The 20,213-nt window shown below is 37.5% G+C and overlaps 1 protein-coding gene across 5 annotated transcripts in view; it reads right to left on the bottom strand.

The window, feature by feature from the left end:
• Window positions 1-1,738: 1,738 nt before the first annotated feature.
• Window positions 1,739-20,213, bottom strand: part of LRP2 (LDL receptor related protein 2) — a 120,374-nt gene continuing 101,899 nt past the window's right edge. Inside the window, exons 66-79 of one of the 5 annotated variants that reach the window (XM_065069715.1) lie at window positions 18,231-18,374; window positions 17,282-17,447; window positions 15,664-15,792; window positions 14,904-15,124; window positions 14,313-14,489; window positions 13,457-13,576; window positions 11,245-11,335; window positions 10,616-10,683; window positions 10,337-10,454; window positions 8,057-8,186; window positions 5,689-5,808; window positions 5,494-5,601; window positions 4,356-4,427; window positions 1,739-3,258 (exon numbers count right to left, since the gene is read on the bottom strand). In XM_065069715.1, coding sequence (XP_064925787.1) covers window positions 3,097-3,258; window positions 4,356-4,427; window positions 5,494-5,601; window positions 5,689-5,808; window positions 8,057-8,186; window positions 10,337-10,454; window positions 10,616-10,683; window positions 11,245-11,335; window positions 13,457-13,576; window positions 14,313-14,489; window positions 14,904-15,124; window positions 15,664-15,792; window positions 17,282-17,447; window positions 18,231-18,374 — 1,826 coding nt within the window. In that variant the 3' untranslated portion in view covers window positions 1,739-3,096. Of the gene's footprint in view, window positions 3,259-4,355; window positions 4,428-5,493; window positions 5,602-5,688; window positions 5,809-8,056; window positions 8,187-10,336; window positions 10,458-10,615; window positions 10,684-11,244; window positions 11,336-13,456; window positions 13,577-14,312; window positions 14,493-14,903; window positions 15,125-15,663; window positions 15,793-17,281; window positions 17,448-18,230; window positions 18,375-20,213 lie in introns of those variants that run through there. The other 4 variants (XM_065069713.1, XM_065069714.1, XM_065069712.1 and 1 more) reach the window with 4 other exon arrangements.

Here is a 20,213-nt window from a genome sequence, read left to right on the forward strand (position 1 = left end):
TTTGAACACATCTAATCACCTGACTGTTCAACTGTGTAGAGATAAAACACAAGCTATTTTACAGATATGCAATTACAGCAAAAAATCAAAACTACATTGTAGTGCTACTACTCAAACACAGTATCCAAACTTATATTTTAATTTTCTTCCTAATATTAGTATATTTTATGAGGCAAAATATTAAAAACAGTATGCATTCACATTTCTTCCACCCTCAGTGTGCTTTTCAAGTTAAAAGGATGATTAATTCACTCATTAGATGAAACAGGTCTTTAGTGGATGTTACAGCAAATTATTTCGACTGTACAAAGAGCATGTTGAGAATGGCAAAATGTTAGCTGAGGTTACTGTGCCTCTTGTACACTATTTCTATCTGTTAAGCTGCTGATCAGAGGCTCACGAACTGGTGTTCCTAGAGATGTTAAAATTGAAGGGGTAAAGGTTTTATTTGCTAAAGAACTGTGCTGGTGATTAATCATTAATGTGCAATTCAATTAAGCTTACAAAAATACTCTGTGCAGGTCAGAACTCCAAACATAAGAAAAAGAGTTTCATCACTCTGTGTGTGTGAGGGGGGCGTGTGTGTGTGTGTTTGTACACGTGCAAGAAAGGGACAGAATGTAAAAAGTGTTTAGTAACCTTTATTTCATTGAGGTTCTATTCTCTGGCAAATGGCTTCAAGAATAAATTTATTCTACTTCATTTCATGATAAATGCCTGCAAAGAGATAGTTCTGTCTATCTGGCCTGACAGCTGTAAAGCGAATGTGCATGAAAAACCTTAATGGTATAATTTGTCAGCCCCACAGTGGCAGATTACAGAGAGGTGCTGAAATCCCTAAAAATCAGCCTTCTTTGAAAGAGAATAAGTCCAGAACTCAAGAACCCAAGCAGGGACTGTTTTCATAAGGGAAAAAGAACACAAGTGAAAAAATGAAGTTAAGAATAGAATCTAAAGCTCCTGTTGAACAAAGTACCAAAAATTAGATTTTACATAATCAGAAGGGTGCATTGTGATATGCTACTGAGAGGAAGAGGCTCTGTTGAAGCTTAGGAATCCTTCACCATCAGGTACGTTAAACAATTAAATCTACATATTACCTAACTATACAGTGTCCCAGGTATGGTTTGCTTTTACATCTGAAAAGTTTAAATTCTTATAGGGGAAAAAAAGGTCACTCTGATACATGGCTGACATATTAGCAGTTTTCTCCAAAATTCCTTCCAAATCTTTCTGTTGACAAAGCCTATTCATAAAACTGATTCTACTTTTTCTTGTGGTAAGCAGCTGGACCTTGCCTTCTCTCTTACAAAAACATTGTGAATACTTTCCTTAAGAACAGCAACCTGCCTTTCAAAGAAATCCTTTCTCACGGCCTTACAGATGCATATGCTGCATCCCAGATTCTAAGAAATTTTCTATGCTAAAGCACTCAGATATGAAAGTTAATTGAACTAAGGTTTAATCACTTACGTCAATACTACCTTGATAGTCAGTCTTTCAAAATCAATAATAAGAGTTTCCTGTTTCAAGGACCAGCGTATTTCAGGTGTGTAATGGGGCAGTTTTCACACTTAGAGCGATATGATGTCAGTGGTGGGGTATCAAGAACTTTAGACAGTTGTGGGAAGCAGTAAGTACTATTCTTATTTGACTCTATCTAAAGCACTGTTGTTTTCATCTTAGAGTGCACTGAAGTCTCCACAACTGAAAAAAGTACAGAGAGCCTTGACACAAATTATGGAATAAGGATGTGATAAAATAATAAATTTATTTGATTTATTCAGCAGCATCATTTTCCAGTTGTCTTTTCTAATCGAAGTACATTACAAAGGAATTATAAGCATTCTAATTAGAAATAGTATATATTTTGGGAACCCAGATGTAAAACAATCAAATAGCAGAAGTCTCAATGATTACAACTTTAGGAATCTTTAGATTATAAAAGTAGCTAGCCAGGAATGTTGAACAACACGTTCCTGCAGTGATACTCAGTTTCCTTAAATGGTTCATGTTGTGGAAACTGCCTTGGCTAATTTATAGAAAAGTTAATAAGATGTAAAGTATATTTCTGACTATAGAAATAACCAGATAACTACAAAGACTGCATTAGTAGAAATTGTTTCCCTTTCTATTAATGTCCACCTCAGGAAATAAATAGTCAATAAAATTAAATTTTCACATTAAAAAACCTGAATAATTTCTTAAATGAACCAATATCTTTCATAGTTTGCTGTTTGGAAATAAGCTGTTGCAGAAATCTAGCTACTTCATTTAACAGTAAAAATTACTTCCAGAGACTCCAGCCAAGAACAGAGCAATTCCATTGATGAGCAAGAGAAAGGCCCATTAAATTTAGTACTTGTGGCACTGCAAATCTAAATATATCAGATCTTTTTAAGAACGCCATTAATGGAATAGTGTTAATGGGAACCTAGAGGAAAAACGTGTCTTATGAATTGAGAGGCAATTATTTTATCTCAGGCAGTAAAAATATTGTAGGAACAACATTTTGCACAGGTAACTATTCAGCATAATGATGCTGCACTGACTCCTCCATCTGTTGTTTAACACAAGATAAACAAAGACACCCTTTCTTACGTACAGTAGTATACAAAATAGGTGGTAAAGATGCCCAGTGCACCAGCAGAAGTTTCAAAAGGTGCTGTTATAAATATATATTCTAAAGATCCTGTAAATCAGTGATGTCCCTATATTTGTTTTTTTTTTTTAGTTTAAGCATTTATATAATGAATTTATCCCTAAAGATACAACCAATTCCATACAGATTTCTACTAGCAACATCACCAACAAGATAATCTTTCAAAAATTTACAAATGTACAATATATTTATAACATTACTTTCAGACAGCTTCAGTGCAAAGATATACATATAGTACATCATGATAATTGTTCATAAAAATAGAAATTGGCATTTGTCCAAAAAAAAGGCATAGTTTCAACATACATCTCCAGCTATTGGCTAAAAGATGTATATATTTTTATAAAGCATTTGAATGTGAACCTTACTCTTCTGTTTATAAAAAATATATGTGCAAATGGATGTGTCTAATTTTCCCTAAATCAGTTACCTAGTTATACCACAGAGTCCTCTTTAACAAGGTTGGCGGTATCTTTAAATGTATCCTCTGTTGCTGTATAAGCTAACGGTTGGTCTCGTTTCAGAGTAATCTTGGGAGGCAGTGAAGGAGAAGGGGGAGGTGCATTTTCTGTGTCCTGTTGCTGTTCCTTTTCCATCTGAAACAATAATGATAAAATCCAAGTTTACATTCTAATGTACAAAACATCCAACCTTAACTTTCAGGAACGTTAAATAAATATCCAAGTATTTTGCTAAAGCCAAATGTCATGGTATAGTTATTTCTGCAAATCACCGACTGTAACACAATTAAATGCTAATTTCACCTCAGATGGCACAGCTGAGTAAATATACTACTATAAACATCAGGACTTCTATTTTAATGCTCAATGTCAGGAGTAGCTCGCTATGTCTACATGCACATCCATGAATATAAACAATATGGGCACTACTACTGTTTGTAAATAGTTACATTTCATTAGTATTGGGGAAATGAGTCCCTGGCTTCCTGAACTCTCACTCTTTCACCTTGTTCAAGCATTAGAAACCTACATTCTTCACAAAAGGCACCTAGTTTTAGTCACATGACTGTTGGACTGAGGTTCTTAAGTCATTTAGGCCATCTGGAACCTTTAAACTGTAAGAAGAAAAGGGCTGGAATGATTGGCTGAAGTCAGTAGAACTCCAAACCTTCACACCCAAGCCAGGCATGAACTCCTCAGGCACACATACCACTGGCTAACATACCATCTTAAAAGAACTGTCTCATCCAGCTGTATTGATGAAAAAAAATGTGCTGGTATAGAAACAGGGCTGCAGTACGCAGAGCTATTGAATTTTTGTGTAATGCTGAAGCCAGGACTGAGGGGGCAGAAATCAACACTTCACTCCTACTGTGGTACAACAGCCTCGCACTTGCGCTGGGTCCCTGAGCTGCACCAGAACGTGTGGCAAAGGTGAAACCGGCACCCAAGATCCTAGAGCAGGAATGGGCTGTTGTGCTTGGGCTGGCAAAGCAGAGATGTGGGCAGTGCAGCTGTGCTGCCTGAGCTGGATGCCTGCTGAACACCTCCTTCTGCTTGAGACTTCATAACTTTTCTCAAAACCACTTCAGTCCTAGCTTGGCCTTGGCTGGAATTTCTGTGCTGCTTCACTTAGCAGCAGAATCTACCCATAATCTTTATCCTATGAAAGCAAGAATACAGTCCAGCAGTACATTAGCTGAAAAATAGAATTACACAACATTAAGCAATACCTCCGCATATATTGGGTTTTCAAAGTTAGTGTTTTGTTTCATTTTTCTCTTGAAGAAACTCCACTTTGATTCCTGAAACACAAAAATTGTTAGAACATTATCCATTTTTCCAGCTTTCCCAGGAAACTGACATCACTGTTGTTGGATTTCATTTGCACTGACTGCTAACTCAGTGATTTCAGCTGGATGTTCTTCTGTTACCATGTTTTAATTGTAAGCATGGGACCCAACTTTCTTTTCTGCAAGATAACCAGTTAAGGTTATTTTACCTAAAGCACTATTCACTGGGCTAGGCTAGAAGGCAATAACAGTGACTAAATGAATTAATGGAAGCCTATGACTTCAGAAAAATAGGTCAAAGAGGAAAAAACTGTTTGGAAAACAACACAAGAGAAATTACTGAGGGATATGAAACTACAACAAGTTGACAGAACTGTCATTTCACAGCTCGATGGAGGTGCTTTTTGGTGCACAATGTGTGAAAATAGTCCTGTAAAAAAGGCACCATCAGCTCATTCAGATGGATTTTAAGACATAAAAACGTATCTTCCATGAATCATGAATAATCTAGATGAGGCAATACTTTGATCTCGACTGTTGAAATGTCCTGCAAGAACACATAGAAAAAGTGGCCTAAATGTTTTTGCTAGCACTTTTAAATATGGATAAAATTACATATAAATGTGAAAAAACTGATGACAGCACAACTGACTAAATGCCTTACTTAAATTTTCCATACCAAAAAAACCCCTCCCTTTTCACTGTTCTAACCCAAAATATATTTTTTCTTGGGTTTTCTTTTTTGTATTTTATAGGGGAAAAAAATAACAAAACACACACTTTGCTGCTTCTCTCAAGGTAGGATTCATTAGGGGGTTACAAATAATTGTTAAAAGTCCAAAGTAAAGCCTTAGTTATAATAACTTCTGTTGAGAAGCAACGACAATTAACAGCAGTTACAATTTTCAGACTATTATCTGCCCTCAAAATGAAGCGCAACAAACAGTGAAACTCTCTGTTCCAATCTATTCACTTCAAAAGATAACTGAAACTATACTGCAGCTTCTCTAACATTTCAATTTCCCTGATTTGGAGCACAAAATGAACAAGGCAGCCTTAGGCCATTTCTATGTCCTACCTGAGGTACACCTGTACTCTGAGGGGGCTCCTCTGGACCAGCTGATATGACAGAGGCATACACAGGATTCTCAAAATTTTCATTTTCCCCACTAACAGATGCTGCGACCTGTAGGAGAAGAAGGAAAATCAATGTTCTTCAAAGTAGAAAAGAACATAAAGGAAAACGAAAGGCAAAAGTCAAGCCTAAGCTTACATGCGTTGGCCGAACGACTGTAACTGCACTGGCTGTGCTGGCTCCACCGTCTCTGGTTGCATACATTGGATTTTCAAAAGTGATCGGCTGTTTCCCTGACTCCACTGCAAAGTTTTCATTCTATGAAGGGAAAAAACAAAACAAACAAAACAACAATTCAGTGCAATAAACACCTCCATACTCCTGGGAATTGATTTATAGTCCAATTCTTCATCTCAGGGAACAATGCACGCTTAATTTCACATAGGCTTACACAAAATCTAGCATCTGTTAAAACAATAACTTTAGTTTACCATCCATTACTTTACTCCTTCACTCAGCAGGCTTGCACCATTGATTGTTCCAATATTACCCCATTTCCTAGCTGGATAAAAAAAATCCCACACTTCAATAATTGACTAATGTATTTTACAGTAAGATGACTCTCACAAATCACACCTTCAACAGGGAAGACATATCCAAGGAAGTATAATCCCAAAATAAATATTTCATTTTAGAGACTTCAAAATGACATACAAACTAATAAGCATTATCTGACACATAAAAGAATGGGATTCATTCATTTTGTCCCAGCTGCGAGATTGCTGTATTTTTTGAGACAAAGCAGTAAGTGCATCTCCTTAGTTAAAACATCTGAGTTATGTCAGGAATAAAATGTTTCACAGATTTTAGCATGTCTCTTATTACAAATCTATGCTTTGCCTATGCATTAAGACCACCACGCGGACAGCAGCTGCTTCACACATACTGTGCCAAACCCTGAGCTGCGGCTGCGGTGCTCCCAGCAGGGGGGCAAAGGTGCTCAGTTAAGTGTTTCTTAAGAAAATATTTAGTGCCTCATAAGGACAGCCAGTCAGGGTGAAACAGCAAAGCAGCAACAGGCAGAAGGGTAATGAAAGCAAAACCCCACCCAGCCTCACTTGTCCTGCACCTTGTCACAGCCCCATCACGGGAATAGTGAGGAATAACATGGGAATAGTACATCAGCTAGTACTTAAACCTGCGACACTTCTACAAACCACTGCTTTGTGCCAGAAGGATTCACGCCTTATGCTATCAGAGTATGGCTCTTTCTTTACCCCCCAGTGACCTCTTGTCAGCTTCCTCAGATTGGCCCAGCTTGGCTAGGAACAGCCACACTGAAAAATAAACCTTTAACATCTACTCATGCACATGTGATCTTAAAATTTTAGACGGCACATGCCACAGTTCTTAGCTGTTGTAAACCAAACCCTTTAAATTCTTTCCCAGTGAACGATACAATTTTTTGTTTATATCCTGAATACATAAGGAGAATTAAACACCACTTAAAAAGAAATAGCCTGTATCCAGACCTATTATTAGCAATGTAAAAACTGCCTTAGTTGGACTTCAGTATGTCAATATGAGGCCAGAAAATGGAAAGTACTGTAAAGTTTTTTATGCATGAAAAAGATTTTAGGTAATATTCAAGACTAGAACTATTTTCAGCAATTACAGAAATGTTCATATGGTTGTCTCATTACACAAACTGCCTAGATTTAACAAAGAGTGTGTTTCTTCATCTAGAAAGAGGCCATACAGATCTATTATGAGGTATTTTTCACTAGCTATTTCATTTCACATTAATTTGCTGTCAGTTAAGTCCGTAATTTATCTTTAACTTTAAAAGTTTAGGGAGTTTTCAGTGCAGACTTTGCAGCAAATGCTTATTATTCAGACATACCTGTGATCTGTTTCCTATAAGATCTTTTGTACATTATACTTCTCGTAGTAAGCAGGGAAAAACTGTGGAAAAACTATACAGTCTAGGAAACACAAGGATGTGCTATTTCTCAGATGTGCATAACAAGACACAGATGAATTAAAGTTACACTTTAAGATATTCCCAGAACTATTAAACATGATTTGTTTAAACTTGTTAAAATAAGAAACTGTCCAATTTATAATTTGTTGTGCAAAGTACTGTATGCTGTGGTCAAGCGCAAGTTTTACCTCTGGGGTTTCTAACATACAGTCTGGATTTGAAAACCGCACATTTTAACCTCTTCTATGGAATAAAAAGGCCCTCAAAAAAATTCCTTGTTACAATATTTTCATTTGCCTATTCATTTCCTGTACATTCCATGAATATGCTGAAATAGGAAAGGGGGTAATTGACTTAATTTCTGTCATATAAATCTTAAGAAAAGTCACATTATTTTGAAGAACAGCCTACATTTGTCCTTGCCTTCAATTTACAGCAATCTATTTAAGGAAACTAGCAATCAATGTTCACTTTTTTAGAATACATTTATCATCTTACTATCTTTTTTACATAGATTTCTATCAGCTAAAATGACATTAAAAGAACACCACTTAAAAACATTATTTCAGAACAAAACCTTACCATTTGCATTGCTCTGTCTATAGCAGAGTCTCCTCCAAAGCCAGAGACTCCTATGTCCATACTCACATCTGCTCCAGATCGGAAAGTTACTCCATTGCTGTTTTCAGTCGATTTTACAAGACTGCCTAAACTAAAAAAAAATAAATAATAATAATTAAAAAAAAAAAATATATATATGTGTATATATATATATAAAATTATACAGAGACAGAGCTTATAGTACAGATTTTCTCCTTGTGCTTCTTAGCATAATTGTCACTTGGAATTTTTGCTGGCTATAACCACACTAGCAAGGGCACCAGAAGTAATATTCCTGCATTAGTTCAACATGTTTTTTTTAACCTGAGCTAGCCCATTTCGAATTATCTCAACTATCTTTATGTGTGCTCATGTAGACATCAAATGAACTCAATGAATTACAATTCTCACAAATTTACCTACATTTTGACTACTCTTACTTCACTGTTGATTTACAAACAAATTCATGAATCTATTTAGTTATTCAAATTCATTGAAACTGATTTTTAAAAAAATGCAGCTGAAATGGCATACAAATTTGTGGATATAATTCCAACACCTATACTAAAGATGTTTATGCATGCAAATCAAGAAGGTACCTACACTGTACTGTTTCCATATAAGCAAATGTTCAATCTGTGTATAGACTTACACAAGTGCACATTAGATTTGCATGAGAAATATTGAAAATGGTCTGAAAGAACAGTCAGGCTCAAAATAATAGGAGCAGTGAAAGACAGTAGTGAGTAGGCAAATACAGCACTTTCCACACAGAACTCTGAGCATGCAGTTCCCCAGAAACCATGCAACTACACATCCACTGTTAATCATTGAGCTCATTTTGTCAAAGTTGCTTAACTTGAAGGAAGACAAAGCGCTGAAATGATCTTTCCATGTGCGTGTCCTCATTAGAGATGGCTTGTGCTAAAACTCTTGCCTACAGCTGGTGTGTTGTGCACACACTTTACCAGTTGGCCCCATGGGCATCAGCTGATTCAATTTAAAAAAAATTTAAATCTTAGCTATAATTCCTGTACATGGACAAGTTCCATGTCAAGGGTAACAGCTAAGCTATAGCTTGAGTTCACTCTGCAGTAAAGGTAAGAGTTAACGGTTTAAGGAGGGACTGAGTGATGGCAGCACTAAGGCATATTCATGGCAGAAATTAAAACTGTGAATCAAGCCTTACAGACAAAAGACTGCCATCTCCATTTCACATGGCCTCGTAACTTATGAGAAGTGCTGTTGAACAGCAGAATTCAAGTCAGTCATTAAAATTTCTACTTCTTCACTATGTGACAGTGCAGAAAACTTCCATTCGAGAAAGCAAGAAACAGGGAATTTGAGTGAGCAGCTTGGAGATCTCTTACAACATCTTTGTCTGCAGGACCGATCTGCGCAAAAATTTTGCCCCAATTTAACTACATCAAGTCATAAATAAATTTAGTTTGCTGTAATCCTCCAGTGAGGAAGCAGTTGTAACTATGTCCACATTACTGATTAGAGTGATTTAATTACACTGATTTAAGAGCTACTACTGTGAAATTGGTGCAAAGACTATGAAGATGCAGTTTTATGCCTTTAAAAACACACAATTTGCTTAAAGCTAAAAAAAATTCAAAGCATCGTGTTCTGACGTTTTTTAAAAAGTAATTTAAAATCATTACAAATATTTTTATTCATCTTTTGATTTGAAACATCAAATATTTTTGAATGATATTTCACTGGACAGTACGGCTGCCAGAAGAGCAGGAACCTAAAAAATCCCAGACTTCTCAGGGACTGGAAACAGAAAGAAATTCACTACACATGCCCCATATTATTTTTAAACAGATGAATACAGTGTTGCAGATGAGCTCAGCCTTCTGATGTTAAAAAGACCTCTTTGGCAGAATGATCTTCTGACAAAGTTTTACAAAACAAACAAACAACAAAAAAAACTACATATGTAACTATGGTCTTTCATATCTTTTTGAACTGAATATACTGCTCTGGTTCTGGTAAAGTCTTTTATATTGCTCACTATTTAAAAGCTAGTTTACAATGTAGAAGACTTTTACAATAGTCCTTTGTTACAAAATCATGATCAGATATGATTCTGCTTGGAATCAAAAATCCACCAGAATTGCTGCAACAGTGCACTTCCCATATTCCAGCAGAATAAGCACAAGGCAAACAAATGGAATTTTTCAGAAATATTTAGGAACAAACAAGCATTTTCAGTGCACAGATATTCCAGCTATGAAAGCCCTCAAAACATACCTTGGCAGTTTGGGAAGTGCTGGTAAAAGGGAGCCTGTTCTTCTGTAGTTAAAAAAGCCTCCAACCGCTAATACTCCAGTTATTATGATTAGTATGAGCGTCAGCAACACTGCTACTGCTGCTATCAAAGACAGAAGAATAGGCAAACATTCAAGCAAGCACAGTTTAGTGTAAAAAAGAGCCCAGAGAAATATAAGCTTGACCCTGAAGAAGTATCATAGTGAGGTTTATACATTCCTTAGCTCAAAGCATCACGTGTAACATATACTTGAAGCTTACTTGTTCCAGGAGGGACTCCCTTTGAGAATCCTATTTCACAATAATTCCCAGTGTAGCCATAAGAACACCTGTAAGTATAAGAAGGACAGCTGACTGAATGGCATTTATTAAGCCTACGATCTCAGTATTATTATTATATTCTGTAATGTTTATCAACATGACACAGATTTTTAACTCCATGCTCGGCAATTATTTATTTCACCGACTGTAAAGATAATATATTCACAGAATCAAAAGTGCAAATAGAAAGTGCTGAGTCAGAAAACTAGTCACTGAAGTCAAAAGATCTGGTTTCAGCAGAGCACTGGTGGCATCTACTGGCTGTTCCTTTTACTGAGCATTACTTCTCCATTGTTACAATGTTTTGGCATAGCCTTTTACTAGAATCCTCAGTGGTTTGCCTTCCTGTTTTTCTTTTTTTTTTTCCCCCCAAATTAATGTATTTACATTGCTTATTTGCTGGTATTTTTATGTGTGTATGTCTTTTTCTGTGGTTGTTACAAATATGCTACTTCAGATATATGACATCTTCTGAAGCATTTCCAACACATTTCAAAGAGTTTAATTGTTCCGTGATACTAAATCGGCACAATCTGACCCAGGACTACCCTAACAACATACTGACTTACTTGCATTTTGGAAGACCACTTTCATCTATATAGCATGTTCCTCCATACATGCACCTGCATGCTGGTGGCATTGTGGGAGGGGATTCAATAGCTGCAAAATTTGAAAGCCACATATGTGTTATGAAGACATCTTCAACAAAAAAATTATACTATAGACCATGTTGTTTATCTCTAAAGAACTTGTGTATGCAAACTCACAGGCTACTTTTCAGAAGCTTTGCTGTTTTGTGTTTGTGTTTGTTGCTCTTATCCTTCTGCCAAATTAGCTTATTTTAATTGAAGTAAAGCCTGTTCTTGGAAAATAACTTACTCAGGAAAGTAGGCAGAGACAACGCAAAAGCTGTATGTCCCATCACTTTCTTTTGCCCGTGCAATGCAGCCCACCACTGCCCTTCAAACCCCTCCCTTCAGGAAGCAGCGACACTTTATCTCCTTCACCCAGGCTCTTCCATCCAACCAGCTGCAAGATGCACAGAAGCCAAACTGTGATGCATTTACTAAGGAATAAAAGCAGTGGATGGAAATGCGCAAACAGGAGGGCCCTCTAAACTCTCATATATTCTGACAGTGAGAACTAGAGAGAAATCCCAAGTGCTCAGAGTGTTCTGTCAGCACAGAGCACGGGCTGGCAGACGGGCGCCAGGCAGCGCAGGAGCCTGTTCTGTATTGTGCCAGCATTGCAGCTGCCCTCCAGGAGCCCTGAGTGTAGATCACATCGGAGAAGCGCTGGATCTTAGAGATCATTATAGGCTATAAATTAAGGATGGACTTGGAGAGAGTGTCATACACTAATAAGTTATATCATAATACTTTTGTCGTTTTCTTTTTTTTTCAGCCAGAGGCAGAGGAAGTCTGTTGTTAAAATGTCCGTTACAGGTAAAACTCCCTTCAAGTAAATGGGATACAAAAAAGGGAAATGCAGAGGTCTTGCAGGCTGTGTTTCTCAGTAGCTGCAATATGGGGAAAGGACCAAATAAACTAAATGTATACACAAAAGCTATATTTGGCAAGTATGTCAATTATGGCAGTCACAGTTCACTGGCTAAAAAATTTGCTTAAAGTCAAGGTAAAAACTGAAGTTCAGAATGGGGACAGTTTGGTATATCCTATTTGCTATCTTCTCCTTTTCCTCACAATAAGGTCGAGCACAGTTTTCAGTTTTCTTAATTCCTGGACATTTGTTGTACATCAGTTTCAGCACAGAATAGCAAATGCAGTGTCCTCAAAGCAATAAACGCCAAATAGCAAATGCTATCAACAGTGTTATTGAACCCTAATTTAAACATGTATCACACACTTCCATTCACTATTGTTATCACATTACTAGCTTTGCATTCTGCAGCTCACAGCATGTGGCAAGAGAAAGAGCATTAACAAATATCAAGAAAATGTAATTTAGAGGTAAGGCAGTGTAAAAATTTATGACATCTTCTCTCTTAATTCAAAAAGAAAAGAATTCAGAGAAGATTAACCATAGAAAAGATGCCAGATGTTGTAAAGCATAATTTAGTAGAAAGCTGTTGCAAGGACAAGTACAAGGACACCTGGCTACCACCCACATCACTGTAAGCCAGGAATGCAGACTCTCAGCTAGAGAAATAGAAATCCTGCAGTGGTATGCTCTTTCTTCTCAGGAAAGGCTGAGCAATTGTATTTTATTGGTGCTCCTGGAAGCACTGTGGGGGCTTTGCTGCAATGCAACAACCAGGCACTAAATTCTAGTGCTTAAAAGGCTTTCCAGCATTTGATGATTATCTGGAAGTTATCCCTGTTCACACTTTAAGTTCCATAAGCTTTGTTTCAAGTATCTGTTGCCTTCTATTATACTGATCAAACAACATGTTGTACAGAATTGCAAACATAACTGTAAGCCATAATTTGTCAGAGATTATCTAGTTCTGAAATCAACACACTTGGAAAAAAATGAAAATATTTTGGGATTTCAAAACGGAAATCAGAAACTGTGATGAATTTGGACTATTTGGAGCGATACATCTATATCCATTTTACAAATTATATACAAAGAGATTACATGAAATGCACAAGGTAACCACAAGTCAGTAATGGCTGAGAATAAAAGCCAGATGTCCTGACCTACAAGACCTATTATATCAGCTAGCTCATCCCTCCACATTTCTAATTCAGTAACATATTTGTGTTCCTAAAGAAAAGCTTCCTTTGCTTTCGTTTCCAGCTTGACAAATTGTTCTACCTGCATCACACTCTGTGCTGCTGCCTTCTATGAACCGAGTCCCTTGAGGACAAGCGCAGGTGTACCCTCCTGGTCTCAGCAAGCAGAGGTGGCTGCAGACATCTTTACAAGGATTAGGCACTGAAAAAAACCAAAAATTAGAAAGGCAGTTGAAGGAGCAGTGCAGCATATTCCTGAGGTAACACAGCAGAATTCCCTAGTCAGTAGTGTATCTCATCAATATCACACACCAAAAATCTGAACAAGCCTAGATCCATTTCCTAAAACAACTGACATCCAAATTCCACGTTTATATAAAAAAACTTTCTCTCTGCTTTTTCTTATGTTCTTAAGGGAGAGACCATGACCTTTAGGAGCCAGTGTAGCACCAAGAAGAAACTGTACATCTCCAAACAACATGGTGCTTTCTGAATCTGAAAGTTAAAACACCTTTAAAGAGGGATATGCTGGATGTTCTTCTGCACATCCTTTCCTGTGATTACTCTGGACATGTCACAACTGAAGCACCCACCTTAGAGGCAGTATTAACAGTCAGCACTTTGCATGTTACCAGGATAAATAAATATCATGACTGCCACTTCTATGGCAACTCCAAGATGAAAGGGAAGAGAAAGGACAGGGTCATAACTCAGAACTAAGAGACTCTAAGGAGCAGTGTGTAGTAATCCACTGCTGGTTTCACTTTGGATATGCAGAAAATATTTGCCAGCCTCTATTCCATGTTTAGGTTTTCAGAAATGAGTATTATCACATACTGATAGATGCTTTATGGGAAGATTACTAAGCTCTTTGAAGATATCAATACCAACTTCAGTCTCACAGCAAGGAACAGTTTGCCAGGATGCTCATTACCTACCGGACTGATTGTATCTGTGCTGGTGATAGATGCGCACTTGGGTAAGCCAGGGATTTACAGTCAGCACTTTCACTTTTTCTCCACTTCCAAATTTATCTTTCTTCCAGACTTCCCCTCGTTCTTTAGCTATCCAATATAAATGGCCTTCAAAGACATCAAGGCTGTATGGACTGCCTACTTCTCAAAGGAACCAAACAATAGACTGTCAGCAAGCAGATTTCCAGCAGGAGCGATAAAACTGCTCTTCTTCTCCAGCTTAAATACATATTCTAAGCCTTTCATCTTAAGACATTTGCAGCTATATATACCCCTCATGTGCCTGACCACTTCATGCCACTGTACCTGCAGACTGCTTAAAAAGGCAAGAATCCAATTTTCCACATTGTGCCCTATTTGGGTCATGTAAATGACCCTCAGGGAATCTAGTGACCAGGCATAATGAGCTCTGAACCTGGCATGCCATTTATCCCTGTATAAAGGAGGAGAAAACACTACCAAGACTTACTCTAAACATAGCCTCACTTGTGAAGCCCAACCGCCTGTTAGCATACATCTTGGTTACTATTATAGTAATGCATAATTAGTTCTTACCTCCATGTAATACTACAGTTCTGTCTGTCCCATCAGGCCTCATGGATTCAATAATATTTTCTTTAGAATCACTCCAATAGATCCTATCATTGTTCAAATAATCAATAGAAAGCCCTGTTGGCCAGCCAAGGTCTTCAGAGACCAGAGCTTGTCTTTGTCGTCCATCCATCCAGGCACATTCGATCTTTGGCTGCCTTCCCCAGTCAGTCCAATACATGAGCCTGAAAGGACAGAACCAGAATTTAATATAGTTCAGCATTTGGTCACCATGATTATCCTTTGGAGTTTCATGGAAAAGGTCAGTTGTGAACATAAAGCTGTTCAGTAACCTATATTTTGCAGATGTGAACAGGACATCTGGTGATCCATACAAGATGTAGCAAGTACAGTTGTTGAACGTACCAGTGCATTTACATTGCCCACCACTGTGAAGGAGGCTGTGCCTGTATTGCTTGGAGCTGGTAAAGAGACATTCCCATCAATTTCCCTATTTCAGTAGTAACAAGGGAATTTGGTGGATACGCAGGATGGTAGAAAGGAGATTTTTATTTGACCTACCTATTGTTGTCACCAACACAAGTGCCCATATGAAATTTAATCCTAAAATATTCTTTTTCCACGTATACACAAATTTCCTAACATGAGTAAAGGGAAACTCCAGAAGGCACTCCCTTAGTCTTTCCTTTGAAGTTTACCATTTCAGGAGTTTTTGGTGTTGAATAGCATTGAAAATAATTCTGGGAAGTCCTGTAGTACTTACCCACGTTTTGGATTGACAGCAATAGCTGCTGGCTGATCCAGTAGAGAAAAGACAAGCCATTTTCTGTACCGTCCATCTAATTTTGCCACCTCTATGCGATTAGTCCCTGCATCAGTCCAGTAAAGATGCCTGAATTACATAAAACACAAAACATTCCAAAAGTAAATAGTTTAAACTTGGGAGAGGAATAAAAAAGAAAAACAAAATAAGAAAAGGTATATAAAACCCAAACAGAATTAATGTAATGAAGCTTCATTAATTACATCTGAACTTTTTCATTCTGGAACATAAAGACCCTAAACATAGGTGAGTTTAGAAAACGTGATCTATCGGCTCACTAGTTTTCTCCTCTGACAAAGTTTCTGCAGCTGCCTCTGTTCCCTGTCAAATAATCTTCGTTGAAAGGCTACTAAGAACTTCCATTGTTACTTTAAGCACCAGAGGTGGCTAATGAGCATCTTTAAATATTTGGTTTTCCAGGAGATGATAAGGTTCATTATGAATAAAAATTTATTTACCATGTAATTTATGCAGCAACTCTGAAGGTATCCAGCTTATTAGTGCTCTCTAGATTTTTGTTTTCTAACAGAGATGTTAATGAATAGATTGTTACCACATCAGACATAAATACTTTCAGTCCTTACAAACAGGGCACTCAGTCTAGTCTTCCTTGAATTTTGCCCATCTTTATCATCATGGCTTTATAATAAAGCCAACCCATGGCTTTATTATTTTTTTCACCTTAGATAATAAACATTATTATGCACTCACTAAACATACAGTGCCTTTTGATGGAAAAAAATTATCGCATAATTGGCTTGGAAATGTGAGAAAATACTACAATTCCTATTTTGCAGATGGGCAGAAGAACTGTCTCAAATCATGTATCAGTTACATAATGTGCAGACACTCCAATATGTTTTTTTAAAATACGTTTCAGCATTGTCCTGGAATCAGTGTAACACCATGTTTGAAGTGCTGAAGATGCTAGCCTCCCAAGGATGCTGGTGATAAATATTCTTTATCCTTGCGCTCATGACCATATAGATTTGTAAACAGAAAATCTGGCACTTCCTTCTGCCCTCAGACACATTTGGTTTTTTGAGTGGCTTGTAGTTCACAAAGCAAACAGCAAAATAACCTGAAAGCTGAAGGCTAGCCCAGACCTTAGGACATCTATCTCATACTTTAAACTGCTAGAAGGCAAGATACAATTTTCCACTTATTTTTTCCATCATGACTGGCACAATTTTTCAGGCTAGTGAATCACTTCAGCCAACCAGAGTGGCTTTATCCTGCTCTAGAAATCAGGGTGACATAGTGCATGAGCAACTCTCTAAGTGTTTCATAGGACACAACACCTAACAGCATACATCACCTAACACAGAGTCTAGATAATGAAAGCTACATATCAAGCCTCAGACTGGAATAAGTCTTTCCTTTTTCTTTAACTATCCAATATAAATGGCCTTCAAAGATGTCAAGGCTGTATGGACTGCCTACATCTCGAAGGAATCACACAATAGACTGTCAGCAAGCAAATTTCTAGCAGGAGCGATAAAACTGCTCTTCTTCTTCAGCTTAAATATATAATCTAAGTGTTTTTCAGTGCACTTACCTTCCAACCCAGTCAACAGCCAACCCATCAGGATTCACTATGTACTTGAGATTCAAGTCAACTTCCTTTGTTGGATTGTTGCTACTGCTGTCAAATGTGGGCAGATAAGCACGTTTGATGGCTCCAAACTCAGAACCCTGTCCCAGAATGCTGAAGTACACAACACCTTCAAAAAATATTACAAAGATCGTTTTTAACGTCCATTCCATATTTTTGGAAAATTCTAATCCTTCCGAGGCTCTTATGTGAAGATACCAGACCCATTTATTTATTAATAACATGAAGTCATCTGTTCAATTAAATTGCATTGTGTTAGTCTGCAGATTTTTAAGGTAAGATGCACATCTACAATCATCTTGATCTAGATTATCAAGAAATATGTTATTATATTTTTCAAGAGGAGAAGGTCTTAGCTTTGAAGCCTTCATATGAGATTTTTAGAGTAATTTAGACTCTCATTACCCTAAGGAGCAAGTATGGCCCAAGACAGTGGGCATGTAAAAAGGGCAAAAGCAGGGAAGCTGATAAAGAGGCAAAGACATAAGCTAATACAGGGATCTACTGGCCATTCCTGTTTATTATAAGGACTAGTTCTTGCAAGACTTGAACCAGGTTTGGGGACTGGCAGAGGCATAAGTCAAGGAAGGGGTTCATTTATAGCAAGCCTCTACTACTGCATAACCCTGAAGAGCCACAATCCTACAGCTGAACTCACACCAAAACAAAGGGAAAAACAGAACAAACCGTAGCTAAACTAAATTAAAGCATGAAAATGAACCACACTGATGCTGAAGAACGAATAGAGGGGAGGGTCACATTCAACCAAGACCTGGACAGTTAATCTAATCTGATTTGATTTCCAGCATAAATTAAATATCTATGCTGCAGAAATGCATCTTTTTAAGCCAACCATTGCATGGTTGAGTATTAACATTCTGCACATACTCACTCAGGCCTATCCCCTCAGGGTCCCAATCATAATCCAGAGCTTGGATGCGCTCCTGATTATCAATATAGTCAGAGTACTGTTCCGATGAGATATTGTATCTTCGAATCCGCACATTATCTGGCAGCAGCAACAATGGAGGATTACCTGGGAAATAACAATGAATTTTACTTCCCTGTATTTCTCATTTTAGAAGAAACTGATGAAAGTCACTTCTAGTCAAAACTAAACTGGGGTTTTCACATGTTCTGTTCAAATAAGAAGCAGAAGGAACATGGGGTCACTTCTAAAGCTTCAGAGCTATTCAAACTTATTGGCTTTGCAAAATCCATTAAAAACTCTATAAATACTTACCACTGATGACAGTATTATCCCTTTCACCACAGATTTTTTTGCAGCAGTAATCATTAAGGAATAATTCCTCAAAAATTCTTAAACATTACAGTGCTGGCATATCAACACCTCACATCTCAAAAACAGGATGCCAGTATACACTATGCAATTCACTGCCCCATCCCAAAGCATGGGAAACAATTTTGAAAGCACAAATAAATTGCTGCTACCTTGAGCCAGAACCTGACTTCTTCTATCTGAAAGTCTTTAAATCTTAATGTCTCCATATCCAGATGAATGCTCTCCTATCCAGCCACAGGTTAATTTGGGGTTTGCCTCAATACTCTAAAGACTACAGAGAGTATCAGTCCCATCTGGCTCTTTTTGCTGGTGAGAAAATTCAATTGCTCCATCATTTTTGCTAAGGACCAAGTCCACTTGGGAGTTGTGGACTTCAATCATAAGCTTTCATCCAAATAAGTTCTCCTACACTAATAACATTTTCACAGACTCAATCAGAAACGACAAGACATTCACCTGGGAAAGGAAAATCTCATTTATCAGTGACTTTTCCAATTAACAATGCTCAATTTACTATTAAGTGTTTATTTGAACATAACCCTTTCCCTCTAAGTCACACCCAACTATGGGAGAATAGTGCAAGTGACTCTATTCCCTAATGAACATACAATTCAGTGTAGAAACCGACAGCATTTCCTACTACAGGAAAAAGGAAGCTCAACATTCTACGTGTGTTCTGAAAATGCCTGCTGACCAGGCCTGCAGCAGACACAGACAAAGGATGCCCTCATTCACGTGTCATGTGAGCTTGTACTGCAAAGGGTGGTAGAGTTCTGAGCATACACAGAAGCAGAACTTTAGGCACAACAAACTTCATTATGTTATTAGCTACAATCACGTTATCTTCTATCATTTAGTCTTGAAAACTTTGGGTGTCTAGATGCTTCTTGAATAAAGCCTATGAAGAAGCGTTTCAACGTGTGGATTTCTGTCTCAGGCACATAAATAAGCAGCCAGGCAGAAACTCAGGTGCAAATGGCTGTTTTTATGTCCAGTCTCATACTCAACAGTAAATACTGGCTGAATTAGGCCACTGGATTGGAAACTGGAGACATGGCTTTATTGTACCATTTATCATATTACAAATATTTTTTAGGTTTCAAAACCTCCAGCAGTATGCAGTTTTGGTCACAGGCATGCTGTTCTGAAGATTTTACTTTTTCAATGGTCACACCACATTTCTACCATGTATCTCTTAAATCTGCTAAAGTGCTTTTCTAAATACAATATTGTTTCTGTCTTTTGTATAATACTGCTGCATTGCCACTTCCCTTCTATTTTCCTCAGCTCTTTATTATTACTACTATTTTCTGAATCAACTCTCTACGAATTCAACGACTGTCACACACTGCAGTCACTGCACTGATAAAAAGCTAATGATTGATGTTAAACATTGGGCAAAGTCCTTCTGTTTGTGTGCATCAGTCCATGAACAATGAATGGCCATCTGTCATCAAACTGCCTTGGATTTGTACGAGTTTAATGCACTTTTCTTCTGATGCATTATATTGTTGAGAAAATCTAAACTTCAGGAACAGGCAACATTAATTTCTGATGACAACCACAGGATAA

Source organism: Columba livia, chromosome 7 (assembly GCF_036013475.1).
Source record: "Columba livia isolate bColLiv1 breed racing homer chromosome 7, bColLiv1.pat.W.v2, whole genome shotgun sequence".
NCBI lineage: Eukaryota > Metazoa > Chordata > Aves > Columbiformes > Columbidae > Columba > Columba livia.